A 24,197-nucleotide genomic window follows, 5' to 3' on the forward strand; every position below is an offset into this window, starting at 1 on the left:
ATGGTTGGTATTACTTTGCACACAGTCAAAAATAAAAACCCACCAGTACCTAATATATCACTGAGTGATGACAAAATCAACTATGTAAAGGAAACCAAATTTTTGGGGGTTCCCATTACTGACACACTTACATGGAAAAGTCATATTGATATAACCTGCACCAAATTGAGTAAAGTATGTTTCATGATAAGACAAATAAGGAATGTTGTTAATACCAGCACCCTCACATCAAGGTACTATGCTCTTTTCCACTCTATATTAAGCTACGGAATTACCTTTTGGGGCCACAGTGCGGAAGCAGTGAGGCTGTTTCAACTACATAGAAAAGGTGGTTAGAATAATATTATTCATACAGCAGAAAGAATCTTGTAAACCACTGTTCTAGAATCTGAACATATTACCCTTCCCATATCAGTACATACTGGACCTACTATGTTTCACCAAGAAAAATATTAGGAGAGTAGATATAAACTCAGACAGGCACCAACATGATACAAGGTCAAAGAACTCTCTATGAGTAATTCCCCATTCAACAAAACTATACAGTAAACGTGTCAAATATATAGTAATAAAACCTTACAATCTTGTCCCATTAGTAGTGAAGAACATTACTCAAGTGAATGATTTTAAAGTGAAACTATGGTCGGTCACTCCTAACTGAACACTGCCTCTACAGCATACAGGAATTCCTTGAAAAAAAAAAAAACCTGCTATAAGGAACTGCTCAACAAAAACATCAGATAATGGATCACAAACTATTGACCTTATGTAACATAACTGAATGTAAGTTTTATTGGTATAAATGCTAAATTCTGGTACAGAATTAATATATAAGTACATTACACATGTAATATAAATATGTGATCATTTTATAGATTCATAGACATGTACCCTTTCCTATAAACGCCAAATATATATCAAATGACCTGTCCTATATCATGATGTCAATTTCTGTACAATGTATGGTTCAGAGGATCAAAACAAATAAATAAATATATCATCATTGTACTCCTCATATGCATTGTCTGCACAGTCGAGTGTATATGACATCATGCATTCTGCTGACTCATCTTGCAGAAACGCTTATATTTCATTTGCCATTCCGTTCTCATTCTGCTAAATTTCTTGGGTTCCCTTCTGACAAAATGTCAACTTTGGCAGCTGTTGTAGTAGATGTAATGCAATGCTTGCTCTGTATATGATTGCCATTGCTCTGCTTCATATCAATACCACTAGCACTGTAGCGCTGTTGTGAGCTACTCGTCGACTAAGCAGATCAACTATGCTCTGTAGCCTCATGCTGTGCTCACCATCGGATACCTCCAGTCAATCACCCTGTTGCCATTAGCAGCCAACATTGATGATGCAGACAATATGCGGGGCATGAAATGTCTAAACATCGTTGGCCTTTTGCGACCTCACACTCAATGGGTTCCTTATAAGATCCTACACTAGTCATCTAGAATACAACGCTGTTAACATTACAATGTAGGAAATCTATTTCCAACACCAGACATACATTCAACAGGTACGTTCCACACATTATGGTCCCTAACTTTAGATCGGCATCAAAACAAATCACTTCTCACATAAGAATCTTGCAGACAGGAGAAATCATGACTCGTATGGGCATACAACCATTTTGCCACAGCTACAGTATCGTTACTTGATGGTTTGATATGTTTTTACACATAGTGTAATGACACTACGATGTTAGGCGTCGACTGGTGAAAGAGGTTGATGGAGACGCCTTCTGTCATTATAGATGCTAGAGCCGTTGTCATACACACCAGCAGAATTGAATCTTAAGCTGTTAAATCTTGCATAAGACCAAAAGAAATCTTTGGGTGTGATCTACAGCCCACAAATGCTTTTGTGTAGTACATGGAAGTTGGACGTATTCTGTACCATCCTATTCGAAACACCCTAAATCTTTACTCGAGAAACACTTCTCTAATAGAATTCAGTATGTTGTAACAGTTGACCATAGTCGACCTTTTTCCAGAATTACAATTTTAGATCACCAGTAAGGCATAATTTCATCCTGCAATTGTCAGTTGGCCGGCTGTTGTGGCCGAGCGGTTCTAGGCGCTTTAGTCTGGAACCGCGTGACCGCTAGGTTGCAGGTTCGAATCCTGCCTCAGGCATGGATATGTGTGATGTCCTTAGGTTAGTTAGGTTTAAGTAGTTCTAAGTTCTAGGGGACTGATGACCTCAGATGTTAAGTCCCATAGTGCTCAGAGCCATTTGAACTATTTGAATTGTCAGTTCATCTGCTGTCGTTAATAACTCATAATATCAGAACTGACAGACTTGAACAAGGGTAAAAAAGAGGGCCAAACGTCTACTAATGTGTATAGAGGTACCGTATCTAGTGTTACACTCCATACTGGTGAAAGAGGCTGATGGAGATATCTTCTGTGTAGCCACATTATAGACATTAGGGCTAGTGTCATACACGATAGTAGAACTGAATCTCAATTGAGTGAATCTCACAAAATGTTGAAAGAAATTTTTGGGTGTGACCTGCAACAATCAAATGCTTTTGTGCAGTGTACAGAAGGTGCTCAACGCATTCTGAGCTCTCATATTCGAACACTCTAACAGGACACACAGAATGTTTCCAGAATTTGCTTTGATGAAGCATGTTACTAACCCTACAGGCAGTGACTAGTATAAGCAAATCCAAACCAGAAGCACAAACTGTCAGCTATTTATAACAACCCTACTCACACCCCAGTACCGTTTCAAGTATACAAACACGCCTCCACGCTTTCACTCACCTGGAATGTAACACAGTAAACCATGTAAAACGGTAACAATGCTTCTAACCTACACAGACCTGTTTCATTGAAATTTCTTATACAGGTAATTCCCAATGCAATGACGGTATAAGTCAGTCATTAAGAAGTGCACTTTATGTTTTAAGTTAGATTGACAATACTCCCATGTACTACTGTTTGATAACTCTTCTAGTTTTTTCAAAATTTCTGACGAACTATCCATTTTGCGAGTAGCGATCAGCATACAGAAATAACAACACTATATACAGTCAAGAACTCTGAAATCCTATGATTCTGTTTTGATACCCACACAAAAAAAACAGTAGATCATGTACGGACGACACTTCACAAACAGATCGTCACCAAACAAAAAACTAGATTGGCGACGTTTACAGCTCATCTAATCAGGCTCATCACACTGTGTTCTGCTGTGCTCTGCTGATGGGTCATATATGAGTGAAGCAGTGTCTCGGTGAGCATGTATCAACACAAAGTGCGCACAGTGGAGATTCTCTAGATGTTAACTGCCTAAACAGCGTTTTTACATGAACACCTTTCATCTGATCGCGAAGAAGAGGTGGAACAACTTGTTACATCACGGATATGACTGTGAGCTATGATACATTGTGGACATGATATTGTACTGTCCTTCATAAATAAAATGTATGTACAGCTAACCGCTTTGACTCCATAATTGGGAGAGATCTTCCCTGTCACCCTATAGACAATACTCCCATAGATGTAACCACATTTGTGTATTTTATAATTGCTGTACTGGAAAGATAACCCCTACCCCCTGAGTATTTGTTTTTTGGGTATAGAATTATTTTGCTTATCTCTTGTTGTTTTACTTCCCAAAATTCAAATCTCTTATCTGTTGTGTAACAGTGTATTGGGTTGTTGAGTGGCTCTGTGTCTGAAACTGTGGTGCCAGTCGGGAAGGGAAAATAGTCGTTAAGTATGTTACAAACAGTGTTTTAGTCTTGTGTCAGTAGATCATATCTGATATTTATTGCTTCCACTTTTGTGTTCATAAATGGTTTAAGTATCTATTAATTAGGTTCTAGAAGGCAAGACTTACATTTTCTGACGAAGCAATTGATTCACTGTGGACTTGTTTCCTAAGATTTAGGAATTCTGATTTGAAACTTTGCTTAGCACTGACATATTCTTTATATTTGAGAATCATATTCGCATTGTCGTGGTCACCAGTGCATAGTGCAGTCAAAGTTTAGGCACATTCAAAAATGTAAATATGAATGATAATGAAATTTTTTTATTCTCACCATTGCATAATGCAGCTAAAGCTTACAAATCCAAATATGATATGAAAATATTCATTGTCACCAATGCATAAGGCAGACGAAGTTAATCTATATATGCAAGTGCTAACACGATTTTTGTATTTCATACAGCATGCATGCATATCTGAAGGACATTGGAAAGTACGTTAGGACAACACAGGTATTAAAATTTAATATATTTGCCTTTGAAAATGTACAGTGCAGATTATCTGTACAGTACATAGAGGTCACGGTTCTGTCTAAGCTTGACCAAACTGGCTGGTAGTTTTTACTTAACTCTTTTTTCCCATTGATTGGAAATTATTTTTGTTTTAATTGGACAAAAAGAGTCAGAATGTCTCAACAGAACTGAATAAAATTCATTCAGTTATTTTATTATTTGATCCTTCTAACTGGTAGACACTGATCCAGATCTCTCTAGCTAGTGTATTTTCAATGTGATTACGTTGTGATGGTTAGATTTAAATTCTCCTGAGTTTTTTTTCCAATTTTTGGAGGGACCTACATTTAGGTAATCAATTTTCTGGCAATAATGATCAGAGAAGTTGAATTCTATGTTACTGAACATAATAGTATCTCCATCTTATTTGCTACTGCATTTTATTCTGATGTCTGAATTTACCACATTTCAAAGTTTACATGAATTCAATTCACCTGATAATTTTAAATGACTAATATTACTAGTATGTGCCTGATGTTACTCAATCTGTATATTGAGCAAGCAGTAAAGGAAACAAAAGAAAAATTCGCAGTAGGTATTAAAATCCATGGACAAGAAATAAAAACTTCGATGTTCGCCGATGACATTGTAATTCTGTCAGAGACAGCAAAGGATCTGGAAGAGCAGTTGAACGGAATGGACAATGTCTTGAAAGGAGGATATAAGAGGAACATCAACAAAAGCAAAACGATGATAATGGAATGTAGTCGAATTAAGTTGGGTGATGCTGAGGGAATTAGATTAGGAAATGAGACACTTAAAGTAGTAAAGGAGTTTTGCTATTTGGGGAGCAAAATAACTGAAGATGGTTGAAGTAGAGAGGATATAAAATGTAGACTGGCAATGGCAAGGAAAGCGTTTCTGAAGAAGAGAAATTTGTTAACATCGAGTATAGATTTAAGTGTCAGGAAGTCGTTTCTGAAAGTATTTGTATGGAGTGTAGCCATATATGGAAGTGAAACATGGATGATAAAGAGTTTGGACAAGAAGAGAATAGAAGCTTTCTAAATGTGGTGCTAAAGAAGAATGCTGAAGATTAGATGGGTCGATCACATAACTAATGAGGAAGTATTGAATAGGATTGGGGAGAAGAGAAGCTTGTGGCACAACTTGAAAGAAGAAGGGACCGGTTGGTAGGACATGTTCTGAGGCATCAAGGGATCGCAAGTTTAGCATTGGAGGGCAGCGTGGAGGGTAAAAATCGTAGAGGGAGACCAAGAGATGAATACACTAAACATATTCAGAAGGATGTAGGTTGCAGTAAGTACTGGGAGATGAAGAAGCTTGCACAGGATAGAGTAGCATGGAGAGCTGCATCAAACCAGTCTCAGGACTGAAGACCACCACAACAACAACAATATTACAAGAACTAGCGTCAATATCTAAATCACTCAGTACTGTGAGGCAATTGTGTGCAACTTAACCAGTGACCTTATTGAGGCTTTTGAAGAAATTATTCAGTTCTTCATTTGGTGGATGACAGGCACCCATCAGTTTAGTTTCATTGTGCTGTTCATGAAGGCTTCACAATGTGTCACATTGTCAGTTAATTCAAGTAACCCTATTCTGCAGTACCATACTCTTCAGTCTTTTTTACTTTAGTATGTTACTTAACATAAAGAGCTACCCCACACCCTTTCTGATGCTGCCTATAGTCACTGCTTACTAGGTATCAGAAATCTAATTTAAAATATATTCTTTCGTCCTGCTTTAGGTTGTGTCCTGTTATTGCCAGTACATGTGGATTATGTTCGTCCATGAAAGCCTGCAGCAAGTGTAATTTACTTCATAAATATCGGTATTGGTATTATATGTTTAAATGAATCAAAGGGAATGTCCTCTATTCAGTATTACACTATTTTATATAGCAGGAAATATAGTCATGGAATGCAAGCAATACAACAACTTTGGGCCTTGTTAACATTTGCGTTCAAATATTTTCTTGGTGCAAAAGCGACCTCTCTCAGTACCGATACACAAATTGATTGTGCTGCTATAGGTACTTGGGTCTCGTTTTGTATAGACAAGAGAGATGCCTCATTTGTGCTTGGACTGTTTTTCTCTCATGCAACACACCATAAAAAACGTCGATGCCCTTTCCTGTTGTGTGCAGGATAAGCTGTTGCTTTTACTATGTGGTGGTGCTGTTTTAGCTGCTCGTCCTGTTGTCTCTGTTGTTATTGATGTGTGATGATACTCATGGGCGTACCCAGCGAGGGGCAGAAGATATTCGCAGTTTTTCACTAGTTTACTGTTTTATTTAATAATAAATGCTGCATGTTTTCTCGGATTGTACAAGTGCATTCTTGTATTTAAAATGTTTATTAAAAGCAGTTTTTCACTGGTTTACTGTTTTATTTAATAGGAAGTGCTGTATGTTGTCTCGAGTCCTTGTTTCCTGAGACTAGTATGACCTGCCTCCCCTCCCCCCCCCCGCCCAGTTCAGATCCTGGGTACGCCCTTCTGCTGCTTCTGCTGCCCCTGTCATATGGAACACATCAAGGTATGCACACTGTAATGACACATTCCGACGTAGAGACATACAATACCTGAAAGGCTGCGCCAAAGATTAAATTGAGAGGCATGTAGATTATAATCTTTGTAATGTTCACATTGGATTCTCTTTTGTTTGATACTGCAAGGAGCTAAGGGACACTTTCGATTGTTGCCTCGTGAAGGATGGACGTAATTTTTGGTGTGTGCGGAAAGGCAGCCATATTGTTAGTAATTATGGTTTGTGCGACGAGCACAGCAAGTCTTATTGTGTTGTGAATAAAAAATAATGAGAAGTATCGAAGTGTTACGAAAATTATTTAAAGCAACGTTGCATTGTATTCCTTGGTTTCCACCGTCTTCGTGAAGTGAACCGATGCCGACTTAGGAACATACACACGGTCAACAAAGAGAGGAACATCGATAGCGACTAATGAATTAATATTGTGGCAGAAGGACTAATTCTACGTCTAAGGTGAGAACTCTGATTAAATCAACAATGACGTAGAATTCAGAATGTAATTAATCGGAATGGTAAATTATATTACAGGCATATTTCACGCAGCACTGTATTTGTCCGCATTCAAGCCGGTCAATACAATCCGTAAAAAAGCCTTTCAAAAATTCTAAAGTTACAGCTCCACATCCATAATTTTTCCTCATTTAAAAAAAACGCAATAAATTCAAATGTTTTTTATTTATTTCGCCACACTGGCGACCGCTGACAGGGACAGTGCTGGTGGAACAAAGAGTAAGTACTTGATTGTTGTACTACAAATGTACTTGTACTAATTACTGTTTCTCTGTTACATGACGCACATGAAAAATGACGAATAAGGTGAAACAATATTAACTGTATAAACGGATGGCACAATAACCAGAAGGAACAAGAACAAGGATTTACAAAACTAACGTAATCGTGAGTGACGCAGCTCAGCCGGAATTAAGGTAGGAAAGCGCAAACGCATGCAGCGGCTGCACCTTGGCTTAGCTCCACTTAAAGCAGAACCTTTTCCTTTCCATATTAAAATCCTGGTAGTGTTTGTGGCAACACACAATTACACTTTGATAATTACTTTTTTATGTTCAACAATCGCAGAATTAGAAGACGTAGTGCGCCATCTTGTAAATTTCCGACGCGCAACAAATAACAATCGCGAGATATTTTTATTAATTCAACTGCGAGAGAATTTAAAGATTTAGATTCAGTAAAGTACAGATAAAAATAATATCTCCACAATGGAATCGGAGAATTTTAATTTGACAAATGTTCATGAACACGTCACCGATTCTAACAATAGTGACGTAAATGATGACGCAATTAGTTTTTCAGCACAACATAATGTAGAAGTAAATACAATTCAATTGCACTCCACAGGGATTAACAATAACGAACCACTTGAAAATGAAACCTTGTGCACAATCGATGAAGCATCGATTACCAGGTCAGATGAAAATATTTCGCGTGAAATCAGTGAACCTAGCCCTGTTTCGATTCAATCAGACCATGGCAGAGAAACAATGGCAACAAATAATGGCATAAATACAAACACACAAGCTTCGTCAGTTACGCTTGAGGCATTATATAGTCTGATGTCAAACGTGAGCGAGCAATTATCTGATTTAAAGATCAGTCACAACACAACGAACACAAAACTGGCGAATCTAGAAATCAGCCACAACACAACGAACACAAAACTGGCGAATCTAGAAATCAGCCACAACACGACAAACACAAAACACAAAACATTCACCTACGAACAATTTGAACGGGCTTCCTTGGAGAAATATTGGTCTGTTGGGGTCCAAGAAAGACTGCGACGTGAGGTATTCAACCCACAACCGTTCAACCTAAAAAAACGGCGGGTTGAGAAAGTATTTCGAAAGGTATTTGAATAAAACGCGCTATTGGAACAATCCAATACAGCACGTAGATGTTCTCAAAATTCTGAAAAACAGACTACCCGCGAACTTACGCGAAAAATTGGTAACCATACCGGAGAACGAACTTGAATACTTTCTTTCCGTGATTGACTCAATTGATCTAATATACGAAGAAGAGCCGAGCACAAGTAATCGTAATGAACACTCCGTAACCAATCAAAACAACGGTAACGGGAATCATTTTAATGGCACCCGTATGCGACAAGTCCAAATAATGGAAACTGGAATTACGGAAATCGGAGGAATTCGGCGCCACAGGGACGTGAAGACCGAAGATATAGTACAGATTACGGTCCACGCCGGTATGGAAATGATAGAAATCACGTGAATGATTGGTCAGGCCCGCGTGATGAAAGGCGGCACACAAATGAAAATTACAATAGTTACGGTAATAGGAATGACCTACCAAGGAGGAATAGCGACGGCCGGTCGCAAGAAAATGTTGCACGCAGCGGTCCGGAAACTAATTGGCGACAGAATAACCACTCAGTACACTTTGTAGAGGTAACGGACAGTACTGAAGCAACGCCGTTGTCTCCCACGGTAAACAACAATCGGTCGTAATGAGCCCCCACCGGCCGACCGATTTGACAACAGGGGGCACAAACAAGCACACATTACATCTTAAACAATTATTTTAAAGATATGATCAGGATGCGACCGTAGAAGATGATCTATGTGAAGAAGAGATGAAAGCACCGGACAAGGTAAGTGACCTCGTGCAGGCTGTAATAACAGCAAAGATAGGAACTATAATTACCAACGTAATTTTAGATACAGGCGCATCTACGAATAATATTTCTAACAGTTTATTTAAAGAAGTTTCGAAAGCATTAAAAGTACCAGTGTTGCCAACGGAAAATTGTAAAATCTTGACAGCTGTAGGTAACAAGTCAAAAAGTATTAAGTGGCAGACGCAAATACCTGTTACCATTAGCGATGTCACGATAAACTGTACATTCTTAATCGTTGAGAAATTAATCGTCATTTGTATTTTAGGTATGGAAGTTTTCCGGCAGCATAAAGTAAGCATCGACATAGGCAGTGGACTTTGCTATTTCCGAGTGGGCAGTCGTAGTGTGAAGGTCAATCTTGTAAAGTCAACAATAGATCGTAATGGCCAATTACAGAAACAAGTTGAAGTAAAATTAGTTTACCCACAAGTTTTATTGATAGATATTCCTTTCCTCGAACAATTAGACACGGAAATAATTAATGAACAGGCCGCCCACGAGAAGGTAGGAAAATCCACTTGTCTTTCAGAAACTCAACAAAACGAACTAGCAGATCTTATTTATGAATACCGAGACATTTTTTCTCTGCCTCGTGATGGCTGGGTGTTGTGTGATGTCCTTAGGTTAGTTAGGTTTAAGTAGTTCTAAGTTCTAGGGGACTGATGACCTAAGATGTTAAGTCCCATAGTGCTCAGAGCCATTTGAACCATTTTTTTTGAACCGAGACATTTTTAGAAAACATAACTGAAATTTCAATTAAACACCGAGACTAGTAATCAACTGGGGGCATATGCCAGCTAAGCAACGCATAGTTAACCACACCTAATGAAACATGTGTTGCTGTGAGTCTTAACACTATAAAATAAACCATACGGTACTTTTGTAATCTAACTCAGTTATTTAAGAGAGAGGAACAAAGACAAATTAGCGCGAAGGTCAGAGTTTGTTCGCTTGAGACGAGCAACAAACCACGCGTCGAAGTTGCAATCCAACGCTCAGCTCATGAGCACGCGATAGTTGCATGTCAAGACGAGGTCATTGGCCGCGCTGTAGGCAGCGAGCCGGGGAGAGGTCTTCCCCCTTCCCTGTCCGATCAGCTGAGTGTATACAAAGCGCGAAGACGCATGCGCGGTCGAGTCCAGACGACACGTGACTCATACTACACGAGGGAGGCTATCACGATTAATGTTCACCAACAATGCAGGGTTTTCCCCGCGCCTACAGTCCAGTCGTGGTACATAAGCGCGTATGCGCGGAACGTTTAAAAGTTTTGAGACCATTCTTACTATGAGACACAGTGATGAAAGCCATTCAAAAACAAGAAAGAAAATGGTACACAAGTCTTGTAAATAGTAGTTTAGAAAATTTAATTATAAGCTGGTACTACGTATTAAAAGTGAACATAAAAGTACATACTGGTCATGGACGGTATTGTAATATTATATTGAGTGAAAATCTTAGCTTGTACGGAAGGAGAAAGAAAATAGAACAAAAAAAATAAATAAATAATGCAGATATATAACCGGAAGAAAGGCTATGTACACGAAAACAACACACAATTACATATAGGGAAAAAACAGCAAAGAGGAAAGCAAAGAGATAACGCATACATTTACATTACACAGTAGCGAGCGATTTTCAGTATGAACAACAAGGTAAACGCGTGAATTTTTGTGACTAAGGAAAAGAATGACACAAGCTATAAAATAGGAAAATAATAAACAGATCTATGCAGCGTGAGTAATGAACTGAATCGCTCTCAAAAACAAATACCCAAGGTTTATAGAGAGAGAGAGAGAGAGAGAGAGAGACACATTAACGTTAGGAAACACCTAAAGCACTCAGCAAACAATTTTGTAGAATATATAAGCTATACACGAGGTTACATGTACGAAAGCTAAAGTGTAAAGGAGGAAAATATGGAACGATTGCGCATTAATGGACCGTAAGTCAGTTATGTATGTAAGAAGAAATATTTAGTTTAAGTATTATTAGTATGAGGGGACGATGCTCAGCACACCCTGAATTATTTTGGAATATTGAGGGAAAGGTGCAGGGTACCGAAAAAGGGCCCCACCAGCAAAGTGTATATTATAGTGGTAGATATTTTTTGTGTGTATAAACGTACGTATGAATGTGTGAAAGGCGAAAGAAGCTCTGTACATGTACGGAACCTAAACAACATAGAAGTGTATAAGGAAAATTAAACTCTAAGACAACCTCGTATAAACATATATACCTAACGTCAAGAAATAACTTAATTAAAAAAAAACCGTAAGACTCTACGAGTTTACGAGAAAATACGAGAAACCTGATACCCAGTGCAACATTAGCGATTCTTCACTCATGTATGCAGAAGGAAGGTATGAATTACTTTACACACTTGAAATATGAAATGATAAATCATGTCAAAATTATATCTTTCATACATATAACGATTTACGGTCACAAAGAGTGAAAATGATATCGCTGCTATACGAGAAACAGGTAAGTAGTGTGATCGACGACCTGTAAGCAAAGGAATCGTCTATAAAATAAACTATGAAAAAAAAAAAACATCATACAGAATTTCATGCTGCACTGAAGCTATGAAAGTCGGATTATTCGTGTACATAGATTTTCATGACAACCGATGTATTAAAATGTCTGTATTTTTTCTCCCATGATAACACAAGACGCCTATAAGATCATTTTAATTGAAGATGATACACGCACACAAGGGCGTGCCGCTATTATGAAACATTGTACATAGTAATAGTAGTTACACCCTGAACTTCAAAGTTTTATGTTTATATGTCCATGTTAATGTAGGAAGTTTTATTAGGGTTAATGATTTACAAGCACACCAGAATGTGCTTACACCAAAAACACTGTACATATTAGGGTTATGCTGCATATAAATGATTATTTCGTGCATTTTCAGATTTTATACGTAAAAACCGTAGCATACACGTAGTCGTTGCCACTACCCTAAGTAGAAGGTAGAAAATTCCCTTCCCAAGCTTCAGTGGAGCGGCTACAGGTGTATTCTCTGCATGCTGATGCATGTCGTTGCGTATGAAGAATACGTAACGGAGGTAAACCTTAACTTATACTCGAGTTCAAGAAGGAAAACACAGGACTTGCTCCTTCTAACTGATTAATGGAAAAATGTGTGTGTGTCAGTAAAATCCAAGACGAAGAAGCCACTACGAGTGGTCAAAAATTTTTCAATTTTCGTCGATAGTTTTTTCCTGTAATTAATGTAACCAATGTATTGTATGTGTTATATGTTATTCCATTGTATGTGATGTGTTTTGTATTTCATGCCAAGTCCCGTGACTTACAAATTTGTGAATACTTACGTACATTGACCAGAAGTATTGAGGGAAATGAATCTCGGTACAATAGGTAAAAGGAGTAAATGCGAAAAAAAAAGTGTAGTGAAAAAGAAAGTTTCGATCGCAATACTCCCGGTTAAAGTGGTGTGTGTAAAAATTAAAATTGTGCAAAGTAGTGCTACGTTGCAAGTGTCAGCGAGCCTAAACAAGTGACTTCGAAAATTGAAGCTTGTATCGTCAAACGACCCATGGCGTCACAATAACAAAAGACAATGCAAACAAGTTTGACATGGTGCGCTTCTTACCTGGAGCTGCATCGACGGGATCGTCCTCCGCCTCGCACATAGTGTGGTGTGTTCTTCGGGGCACATATTCCAATGTACCTCGTCGTATCCAGTCTAAGTACTGGAAGGAACTACAAAAAGCACACGCATGCTGAGGTTCGGAAGTCTCGGCGGTACCCGCACGTTGGTGTATATTCAGTGCACTGGCGCGTGCATTCAACCAACGTCGCCCGCCAACGGACGACCAAACAATCAGGCGCTAGTATCACCCGCCCATATTCAACACTGGGGCTAGCGAACAAAGCTCGTCGCCCCAGAATAAATACAGAAGGCAATACAAGGACTTAATTTTAACCTCTGATGAGGAAGGACACGTTTGTAAATAACGTTGTATTCATTGTATATTTTATTGTACAAACTTTACCACATGATGTCGTTTTCTCAGTATTAACCAAAACTTTGTATATTAGAATTAAGGTTTGTAAATATTAGCATAAGTATACCAAGAAACAGACACACACTTAGTAATACCAAAGAATTCACAGTGCCATGATAATGAGACAGTAAAAATGAAGTTTGTAAATAAAAGACCCCCAAACCTATCAATTGCAAGGTCGACTGCTGTATCCTGTCAACCAAATAAAATTTTCTAGTGACAGTATACAGTAGGGGGGGCAGTTGTAATGACACATTCCGACGCAGAGACATACAATACCTGAAAGGCTGCGCCAAAGATTAAATTGAGAGGCATGTAGATTATAATCTTTGTAATGTTCACATTGGATTCTCTTTTATTTCATACTCCAAGGAGCTAAGGGACACTTTCGATTGTTGCCTCGTGGATAATGGACGTAATTTTTGGTGTGTGCGGAAAGGCAGCCATATTGTTAGTAATTATGGTTTGTGCAACGAACACAGCAAGTCTTATTGTGTTGTGAATAAAAAATGGTGAGAAGTATCGAAGTGTTACGAAAATTATTTAAAGCAACGTTGCATTGTATTCCTTGGTTTCCACCGTCTTCGTGAAGTGAACCGATGCCGACTTAGGAACATACACACGGTCAACAAAGAGAGGAACATCGATAGCGACTAATGAATTAATATTGTGGCAGAAGGACTAATTCTACGTCTAAGGTGAGAACTCTGATTAAATCAACAATGACGTAGAATTCAGAATGTAATTAATCGGAATGGTAAATTATATTACAGGCATATTTCACGCAGCACTGTATTTGTCCACATTCAAGCCGGTCAATACAATCCGTAAAAAAGCCTTTCAAAAATTCTAAAGTTACAGCTCCATATCCATAATTTTTCCTCATTTAAAAAAAAAAAAAAAAAAAAAAAAAAAAAAAAAAAAAAAAAAAAAAGAACTTCTACGATTTTTTTACAAACAAATTAAGATGCATACCGCGTCTGGTAAAGAGTTATCAGTCCATATCGTCTATGTCGAGAAAGAATGCGTTCTGGTAGGCTTCGCAGATTTTATAGTACTGTCTGTCGGCTTTCTCAATCTCTTTATTCACATCGAAAATATTTAGAAGGTTGAATCCGTGTAGAGTTCCAAAAACCTCTTTGTTTGCTTGTACAATGTTTAATGTTTTTTAAGCATCTTCTGGTTTCTTTCAGTTCATTTTTATACACGTCATTGGCCCCCTCTATTATCACCATGCATTGTTCGTTATTGGAGCTGTTCCTGACGATTTCACATACAAGTAAACTCGGTTTGACGAAACTAGTGACGTTTAACGTGGATTCACACTTCCTGAAACGTCACCGTCACGTTTTTGAACGTAGACGGCCAGAGAGACTCCTGAGCATTTACACTACATGGCACGTTAACACCAAAAGACCGTCGTGACGTAACAGCTGATTTATAAAACAGTCACCAGAGAGCTATTTCGTAGTCCATGGTAGATCGTCGAAAAATGCCGAAATTTAGTTTAAAGCAGTTTGCAATTATTACTGTTGCACTTAATGATGACAAACAGAGAGCAAAAAGAGTCTGGATTAGAAAAATGTTAAAAAATCGAGACTGAATGAGAGTTCCACACTCCTTAGAAGGCGTTGGAAGAGGAGGAGTCATCGTTCTATAAATATTTCTGACTGTCTAAACAACATTTTTTTACCTGTTGAACAAAGTACAATTTAAAAATCATGAAGGGAGTTTCAAAATATAGGCGTCCAGTATCACCTTGACAGAAGCTGATGGTTTGACTGTGGTATGTGCAGATGGGCTGTTGTATGTGCTTGAACTATGTTTACATATATTTCTGCTACCTGATGTTCGTTGTTAATTTATTACATATCTTATTTTAAACTTTCGCATGCCGCATCAATTTTACTCCCGGTTTTTGTTTTCGCTACTCCGCTGGAAAAATAGCGAATAAATCACATTGCCCCCCATGAACCATGGACCTTGCCGTTGGTGGGGAGGCTTGCGTGCCTCAGCGATACAGATGGCCGTACCGTAGGTGCAACCACAACGGAGGGGTATCTGTTGAGAGGCCAGACAAACATGTGGTTCCTGAAGAGGGGTAGCAGCCTGTTCAGTAGTTCCAGGGGCAACAGTCTGGATGATTGACTGATCTGGCCTTGTAACATTAACCAAAACGGCCTTGCTGTGTTGGTACTGCGAACGGCTGAAAGCAAGGGGAAACTACAGCCGTAATTTTTCCCGAGGACACGCAGCTATACTGTATGATTAAATGATGATGGTGTCCTCTTGGGTAAAATATTCCGGAGGTAAAATAGTCCCCCATTCGGATCTGCGGGCGGGGACTACTCAAGAGGACGTCGTTATCAGGAGAAAGAAAACTGGCATTCTACGGATCGGAGCGTGGAATGTCAGATCCCTTAATCGGGCAGGTAGGTTAGAAAATTTAAAAAGGGAAATTGATAGGTTAAAGTTAGATATAGTGGGAATTAGTGAAGTTCGGTGGCAGGAGGAACAAGACTTTTGGTCAGGTAATTACAGGGTTGTTGTTGTTGTTGTTGTTGTGGTCTTCAGTCCTGAGACTGGTTTGATGCAGCTCTCCATGCTACTCTATCCTGTGCAAGCTTTTTCATCTCCCAGTACCTACTGCAACCTACATCCTTCTGAATCTGCTTAGTGTATTCATCTCTTGGTCTCCCCCTACGATTTTTACCCTCCACGCTGCCCTCCAATACTAAATTGGTGATCCCTTGATGCCTCAGAACATGTCCTACCAACCGATCCCTTCTTCTGGTCAAGTTGTGCCACAAACTTCTCTTCTCCCCAATCCTATTCAATACCTCCTCATTAGTTACGTGATCTACCCACCTTATCTTCAGCATTCTTCTGTAGCACCACATTTCGAAAGCTTCTATTCTCTTCTTGTCCAAACTGGTTATCGTCCATGTTTCACTTCCATACATGGCTACACTCCATACAAATACTTTCAGAAACGACTTCCTGACACTTAAATCTATACTCGATGTTAACAAATTTCTCTTCTTCAGAAACGATTTCCTTGCCATTGCCAATCTACATTTTATATCCTCTCTACTTCGACCATCATCAGTTATTTTACTCCCTAAATAGCAAAACTCCTTTACTACTTTAAGTGCCTCATTTCCTAATCTAATTCCCTCAGCATCACCCGACTTAATTAGACTACATTCCATTATCCTTGTTTTGCTTTTGTTGATGTTCATCTTATATCCTCCTTTCAAGACACTGTCCATTCCATTCAACTGCTCTTCCAAGTCCTTTGCCGTCTCTGACAGAATTACAATGTCATCGGCGAACCTCAAAGTTTTTATTTCTTCTCCATGAATTTTAATACCTACTCCGAATTTTTCTTTTGTTTCCCTTACTGCGTGCTCAATATACAGATTGAACAACATCGGGGACAGGCTACAACCCTGTCTTACTCCCTTCCCAACCACTGCTTCCCTTTCATGTCCCTCCGCTCTTATAACTGCCATCTGGTTTCTGTACAAATTGTAAATAGCCTTTCGCTCCCTGTATTTTACCCCTGCCACCTTTAGAATTTCAAAGAGAGTATTTCAGTCAACATTGTCAAAAGCTTTCTCTAAGTCTACAAATGCTACAAACGTAGGTTTGCCTTTCCTTAATCTTTCTTCTAAGATAAGTCGTAAGGTCAGTATTGCCTCACGTGTTCCAGTGTTTCTATGGAATCCAAACTGATCTTCCCCGAGGTTGGCTTCTACTAGTTTTTCCATTCGTCTGTAAAGAATTCGTGTTAGTATTTTGCAGCTGTGACTTATTAAGCTGATAGTTCGGTAATTTTCACATCTGTCAACACCTGCTTTCTTTGGGATTGGAATTATTATATTCTTCTTGAAGTCTGAGGGTATTTCGCCTGTTTCATACATCTTGCTCACCAGATGGTAGAGTTCTGTCAGGACTGGCTCTCCCACGGCCGTCAGTAGTTCCAATGGAATATTGTCTACTCCGGGGGCCTTGTTTCGACTCAGGTCTTTCAGTGCTCTGTCAAACTCTTCACGCAGTATCTTATCTCCCATTTCATCTTCATCTACATCCTCTTCCATTTCCATAATATTGTTCTCAAGTACATCGCCCTTGTATAGACCCCCTATATACTCCTTCCACCTTTCTGCTTTCCCTTCTTTGCTTAGAACTGGGTTTCCATCTGAGCTCTTGATATTCATACAAGTCGTTCTCTTATCTCCAAAGGTCTCTTTAATTTTCCTGTAGGCGGTATCTATCTTACCCCTAGTGAGATAGGCCTCTACATCCTTACATTTGTCCTCTAGCCATCCCTGCTTAGCCATTTTGCACTTCCTGTCGATCTCATTTTTGAGACGTTTGTATTCCTTTTTGCCTGTTTCACTTACTGCATTTTTATATTTTCTCCTTTCATCAATTAAATTCAATATTTCTTCTGTTACCCAAGGATTTCTACTAGCCCTCGTCTTTTTACCTACTTGATCCTCTGCTGCCTTCACTACTTCATCCCTCAGAGCTACCCATTCTTCTTCTACTGTATTTATGTCCCCCATTCCTGTCAATTGCTCCCTTATGCTCTCCCTGAATCTCTGTACAACCTCTGGTTCTTTTAGTTTATCCAGGTCCCATCTCCTTAAATTCCCACCTTTTTGCAGTTTCTTCAGTTTTAATCTACAGGTCATAACCAATAGATTGTGGTCAGAGTCCACATCTGCCCCTGGAAATGTCTTACAATTTAAAACCTGGTTCCTAAATCTGTGTCTTACCATTATATAATCTATCTGATACCTTTTAGTATCTCCAGGGTTCTTCCATGTATACAACCTTCTTTCATGATTCTTAAACCAAGTGTTAGTTATGATTATGTTGTGCTCTATGTAAAATTCTACCAGGCGGCTTCCTCTTTCATTTCTGTCCCCCAATCCATATTCACCTACTATGTTTCCTTCTCTCCCTTTTCCTACACTCGAATTCCAGTCACCCATGACTATTAAATTTTCGTCTCCCTTCACAATCTGAATAATTTCTTTTATTTCATCATACATTTCTTCAATTTCTTCGTCATCTGCAGAGCTAGTTGGCATATAAACTTGTACTACTGTAGTAGGTGTGGGCTTCGTATCTATCTTGGCCACAATAATGCGTTCACTATGCTGTTTGTAGCAGCTTACCCGCATTCCTATTTTCCTATTCAATATTAAACCTACTCCTGCATTACCCCTATTTGATTTTGTGTTTATAACCCTGTAGTCACCTGACCAGAAGTCTTGTTCCTCCTGCCACCGAACTTCACTAATTCCCACTATATCTAACTTCAACCTATCCATTTCCCTTTTTAAATTTTCTAACCTACCTGCCCGATTAAGGGATCTGACATTCCACGCTCCGATCCGTAGAACGCCAGTTTTCTTTCTCCTGATAACGACATCCTCTTGAGTAGTCCCCGCCCGGAGATCCGAATGGGGGACTATTTTACCTCCGGAATATTTTACCCAAGAGGACGCCATCATCATGTAATCATACAGTAAAGCTGCATGCCTGCGGGAAAAATTACGGCTGTAGTTTCCCCTTGCTTTCAGCCGTTCGCAGTACCAGCACAGCAAGGCCGTTTTGGTTATTGTTACAAGGCCAGATCAGTCAATCATCCAGACTGTTGCCCCTGCAACTACTGAAAAGGCTGCTGCCCCTCTTCAGGAACCACACGTTTGTCTGGCCTCTCAACAGATACCCCTCCATTGTGGTTGCACCTACGGTACGGCTATCTGTATCGCTGAGGCACACAAGCCTCCCCACCAACGGCAAGGTCCATGGTTCATGGGGGGATTACAGGGTTATAAATACAAAATCAAATAGGGGTAATGCAGGAGTAGGTTTAATAATGAATAAAAAAATAGGAGTGCGGGTTAGCTACTACAAACAGCATAGTGAACGCATTATTGTGGCCAAGATAGACACAAAGCCCATGCCTACTAAAGTAGTAGAAGTTTATATGCCAACTAGCTCTGCAGATGATGAAGAAATTGATGAAATGTATGACGAGATAAAAGAAATTATTCAGGTAGTGAAGGGAGACGAAAATTTAATAGTCATGGGTGACTGGAATTCGTCAGTAGGAAAAGGGATAGAAGGAAACATAGTAGGTGAATATGGATTGGGGGGAAGAAATGAAAGAGGAAGCCGTCTTGTAGAATTTTGCACAGAGCATAACTTAATCATAGCTAACACTTGGTTCAAGAATCATGAAAGGAGGTTGTATACCTGGAAGAATCCTGGAGATACTAAAAGGTATCAGATAGATTATATAATGGTAAGACAGAGATTTAGGAACCAGGTTTTAAATTGTAAGACATTTCCAGGGGCAGATGTGGACTCTGACCACAATGTATTGGTTATGAACTGCAGATTGAAACTCAAGAAACTGCAAAAAGGTGGGAATTTAAGGAGATGGGACCTGGATAAACTGAAAGAACCAGAGGTTGTACAGAGTTTCAGGGAGAGCATAAGGGAACAATTGACAGGAATGGGGGAAAGAAATACAGTAGAAGAAGAATGGGTAGCTCTGAGGGATGAAGTAGTGAAGGCAGCAGAGGATCAAGTAGGTAAAAAGACGAGGGCTAATAGAAATCCTTGGGTAACAGAAGAAATATTGAATTCAATTGATGAAAGGAGAAAATATAAAAATGCAGTAAATGAAGCAGGCAAAAAGGAATACAAACGTCTCAAAAATGAGATCGACAGGAAGTGCAAAATGGCTAAGCAGGGATGGCTAGAGGACAAATGTAAGGATGTAGAGGCTTATCTCACTAGGGGTAAGATAGATACTGCCTACAGGAAAATTAAAGAGACCTTTGGAGAGAAGAGAGCCACTTGCATGAATATCAAGAGCTCAGTTGGCAACCCAGTTCTAAGCAAAGAAGGGAAGGCAGAAAGGTGGAAGGAGTATATAGAGGGTTTATACAAGGGCGATGTACTTGAGGACAATATTACAGAAATGGAAGAGGATGTAGATGAAGATGAAATGGGAGATAAGATACTGCGTGAAGAGTTTCACAGAGCACTGAAAGACCTGAGTCGAAACAAGGCCCTGGGAGTAGACAACATTCCATCAGAACTACTGATGGCCTTGGGAGAGCCAGTCATGACAAAACTCTACCATCTGGTGAGCAAGTTGTATGAGACAGGCGAAATACCCACAGACTTCAAGAAGAATATAATAATTCCAATCCCAAAGAAAGCAGGTGTTGACAGATGTGAAAATTACCGAACTATCAGTTTAATAAGTCACAGCTGTAAAATACTAACGCGAATTCTTTACAGACGAATGGAAAAACTGGTAGAAGTGGACCTCGGGGAAGATCAGTTTGGATTCCGTAGAAATGTTGGAACACGTGAGGCAATACTAATCTTACGACTTATCTTAGAAGAAAGATTAAGAAAAGGCAAACCTACGTTTCTAGCATTTGTAGACTTAGAGAAAGCTTTTGACAACGTTAACTGGAATACTCTCTTTCAAATTCTGAAGGTGTCAGGGGTAAAATACAGGGAGCGAAAGGCTGTTTACAATTTGTACAGAAACCAGATGGCAGTTATAAGAATCGAGGGGCATGAAAGGGAAGCAGTGGTTGGGAAAGGAGTGAGACAGGGTTGTAGCCTCTCCCCGATGTTATTCAATCTGTATATTGAGCAAGCAGTAAAGGAAACAAAAGAAAAATTTGGAGTAGGTATTAAAATTCATGGAGAAGAAGTAAAAACTTTGAGGTTCGCCGATGACATTGTAATTCTGTCAGAGACGGCAAAGGACTTGGAAGAGCAGTTGAACGGAATGGACAGTGTCTTGAAAGGAGGATATAAGATGAACATCAACAAAAGCAAAACGAGGATAATGGAATGTAGTCAAATTAAATCGGGTGATGCTGAGGGGATTAGATTAGAAAATGAGACACTTAAAGTAGTAAAGGAGTTTTGCTATTTGGGGAGTAAAATAACTGAGGGGATTAGATTAGGAAATGAGACACTTAAAGTAGTAAAGGAGTTTTGCTATTTAGGGAGTAAAATAACTGATGATGGTCGAAGTAGAGAGGATATAAAATGTAGATTGGCAATGGCAAGGAAATCGTTTCTGAAGAAGAGAAATTTGTTAACATCGAGTATAGATTTAAGTGTCAGGAAGTCGTTTCTGAAAGTATTTGTATGGAGTGTAGCCATGTATGGAAGTGAAACATGGACGATAACCAGTTTGGACAAGAAGAGAATAGAAGCTTTCGAAATGTGGTGCTACAGAAGAATGCTGAAGATAAGGTGGGTAGATCACGTAACTAATGAGGAGGTATTGAATAGGATTGGGGAGAAGAGAAGTTTGTGGCACAACTTGACTAGAAGAAGGGATCGGTTGGTAGGACATGTTTGAGGCATCAAGGGATCACAAATTTAGCATTGGAGGGCAGCGTGGAGGGTAAAAATCGTAGAGGGAGACCAAGAGATCAATACTCTAAGCAGATACAGAACGATGTAGGTTGCAGTAGGTACTGGGAGATGAAGAAGCTTGCACAGGATAGAGTAGCATGGAGAGCTGCATCAAACCAGTCTCAGGACTGAAGACCACAACAACAACAAATCACATTGAACAAAATATGTAATGTTTATTTTGCAATGGATTCCTTCAGTGTGCTAAATAAAATAATTTAGCTTCGTAGTGTCTTGCAGTACATATTAAGACCTTTTCGCAATAGCAGCTAGTGGGGACTACATCGTTTTAGTTCACGCTGTTGTTCGGCAAGTAGGTTGCATTATGGTCTGTCGAAAAACCTTGACCTGATGTGAAGTGACGTGTCGATGACGTTCCGTTGACGGCATCAGTGAATGTCGTCATTTGAGCTACAAAGGAGAATCTTTTGATGTAACAGTAATCTTTCGTCAAGTTTGAATTCAGCTTTACACTTTGATCCCTCCGTAAATTTTTTGTGATTCCCACTCGACAACTGTCAAAACATACACAGGTATCACTGTTCTGTTCTTTACACAGAGTTGCCTTGTCGCTAATAATTACTTTCGTCTGGCTTACTTTAGGTGGAATAATTGACGGTTTAGTAGCTGCATTTCGTGACTTGAGAGTGTCTTTTATGTGCCTCTTATGTTTAATATTTAGCTCCACTTTTGTAATTCCGCTGTTAATAACGTTTGAAATCATTGTAAATGGCGTCAGAATTTCGTATCTGTTACTTAGCGTCACATCATAAATTGTCATTTTAGCCGTACGACGGAAATTGGTTTTATACCTAACGAACAGCGACTGTTTGTCATTACTGTACGTCTTCTTTAAGTCAAGAAATGTCATTATCAAGTCTTTCCAATACCTGGTGCTCCCTATGCCTGTATCTTAAATTCGTTTCCGCCTTTTCACTTTTGAAATTTATTAGTCAAAGGCCCTTTTTGACTGTTTGGATGCATACCACATTCCGTTGTATAAGGACTCAATTTCAGACAATCAACTTTTTAAAAAATGTTTCACATCCGTAATCATTTTAGTAATATAAAGTGGTTTTCTTGAGATACTTAGCTTTTACGTACCAGTATATAAGTAATCTTTCGGCGAAATATATTTAATTCATAACCATCAGTTCTCTGGGTATTATCATTTTTGTACTTGTATTTTATTCCTGTCATAACGATATAATACGTCATCTGAATCACCTATAAAATTTAAATCTTGTGACATGGCGCATATGCAAACTCACCATATGATGGCAACTTTGAAGTATTGCGCCACCAACCCTGCAGCCATTTGTTGGTTAAATTTCCGCCGACGCTCCTGATTCATATTATTGCCGACTGGTAATTGTAGCGTCGAAACAGAAGCTTCTCATTAACAATGTTGGGGTCATGGAAGACCAGAGATGACAGCACGTAAGTTCCTTGGTAATAAATTTGTTTACTGGTTGCCTCGGTGCTGGACATTGGTACGGTATAATAGTAGCCGACTGTTTCTACCGCTGATTAGGATTCGCCTTAAATCGATATAAGCAAGAGCGTTGCAGTCGCTCTGTTGTCTTCTAGTGGCGCGCACATTTAAAACTCATAAGCTGTAACTTCCACTGAAAGAACCGATTTCCTTCTTCAGTTATTCGTTTATTACGAGTCGTCGAACTGCTCCATCATTTGAGTTTGGCGTTGGCGTTTTAGAAATATGGTAAGTATCCGCAGGGTATACCACAATTAATAGCGAAAACTGACGAGCTGAAAATATACCATAATATAATTATTCAGAACTACTGATACAAAAATATGTACACCGTGTGTCACAGTTAACATAAAAAATTGACAGGAGTGAAATTATACCATAATAGGAGGAAAAATGTTCCAATAAACATGAATCGCAAACAAACTGCCAGGCAACTGCCAACATCTGGTTAAAAATTGCCACCGACTAAGAGTATTCCTTATTGTAATATTTGATACAGATGTATTTGAAACGTAAATCTCTCGATGAACTCTCCGTCTATAATAACTGAATTTAAATTTAACTCCATGTAACGTGCTGATGTAATAAGCGCTATTGTATTTTTTGTTAAGTAGGCCATGGGCGAAGCCCAAGCGCAATTAGATGAAGACTTAATCAAAGATTTTACTTTTGCACCAACGAAGACAATATTTCATACTAA

The 24,197-nt window shown here is 39.0% G+C and overlaps 1 protein-coding gene across 1 annotated transcript in view; it reads left to right on the forward strand.

Annotated features, from left to right (window-relative positions):
• The window catches only part of LOC124789160 (caltractin-like), a 191,309-nt gene that overhangs the window by 27,262 nt on the left and 139,850 nt on the right, over window positions 1-24,197 (forward strand). The window contains exon 2 of the mRNA XM_047256455.1: window positions 9,744-9,982. Coding sequence (XP_047112411.1) covers window positions 9,744-9,982 — 239 coding nt within the window. The remainder of the gene's footprint in view (window positions 1-9,743; window positions 9,983-24,197) is intronic.

Source organism: Schistocerca piceifrons, chromosome 3 (genome assembly GCF_021461385.2).
Source record: "Schistocerca piceifrons isolate TAMUIC-IGC-003096 chromosome 3, iqSchPice1.1, whole genome shotgun sequence".
In the NCBI taxonomy this organism is placed as follows: domain Eukaryota; kingdom Metazoa; phylum Arthropoda; class Insecta; order Orthoptera; family Acrididae; genus Schistocerca; species Schistocerca piceifrons.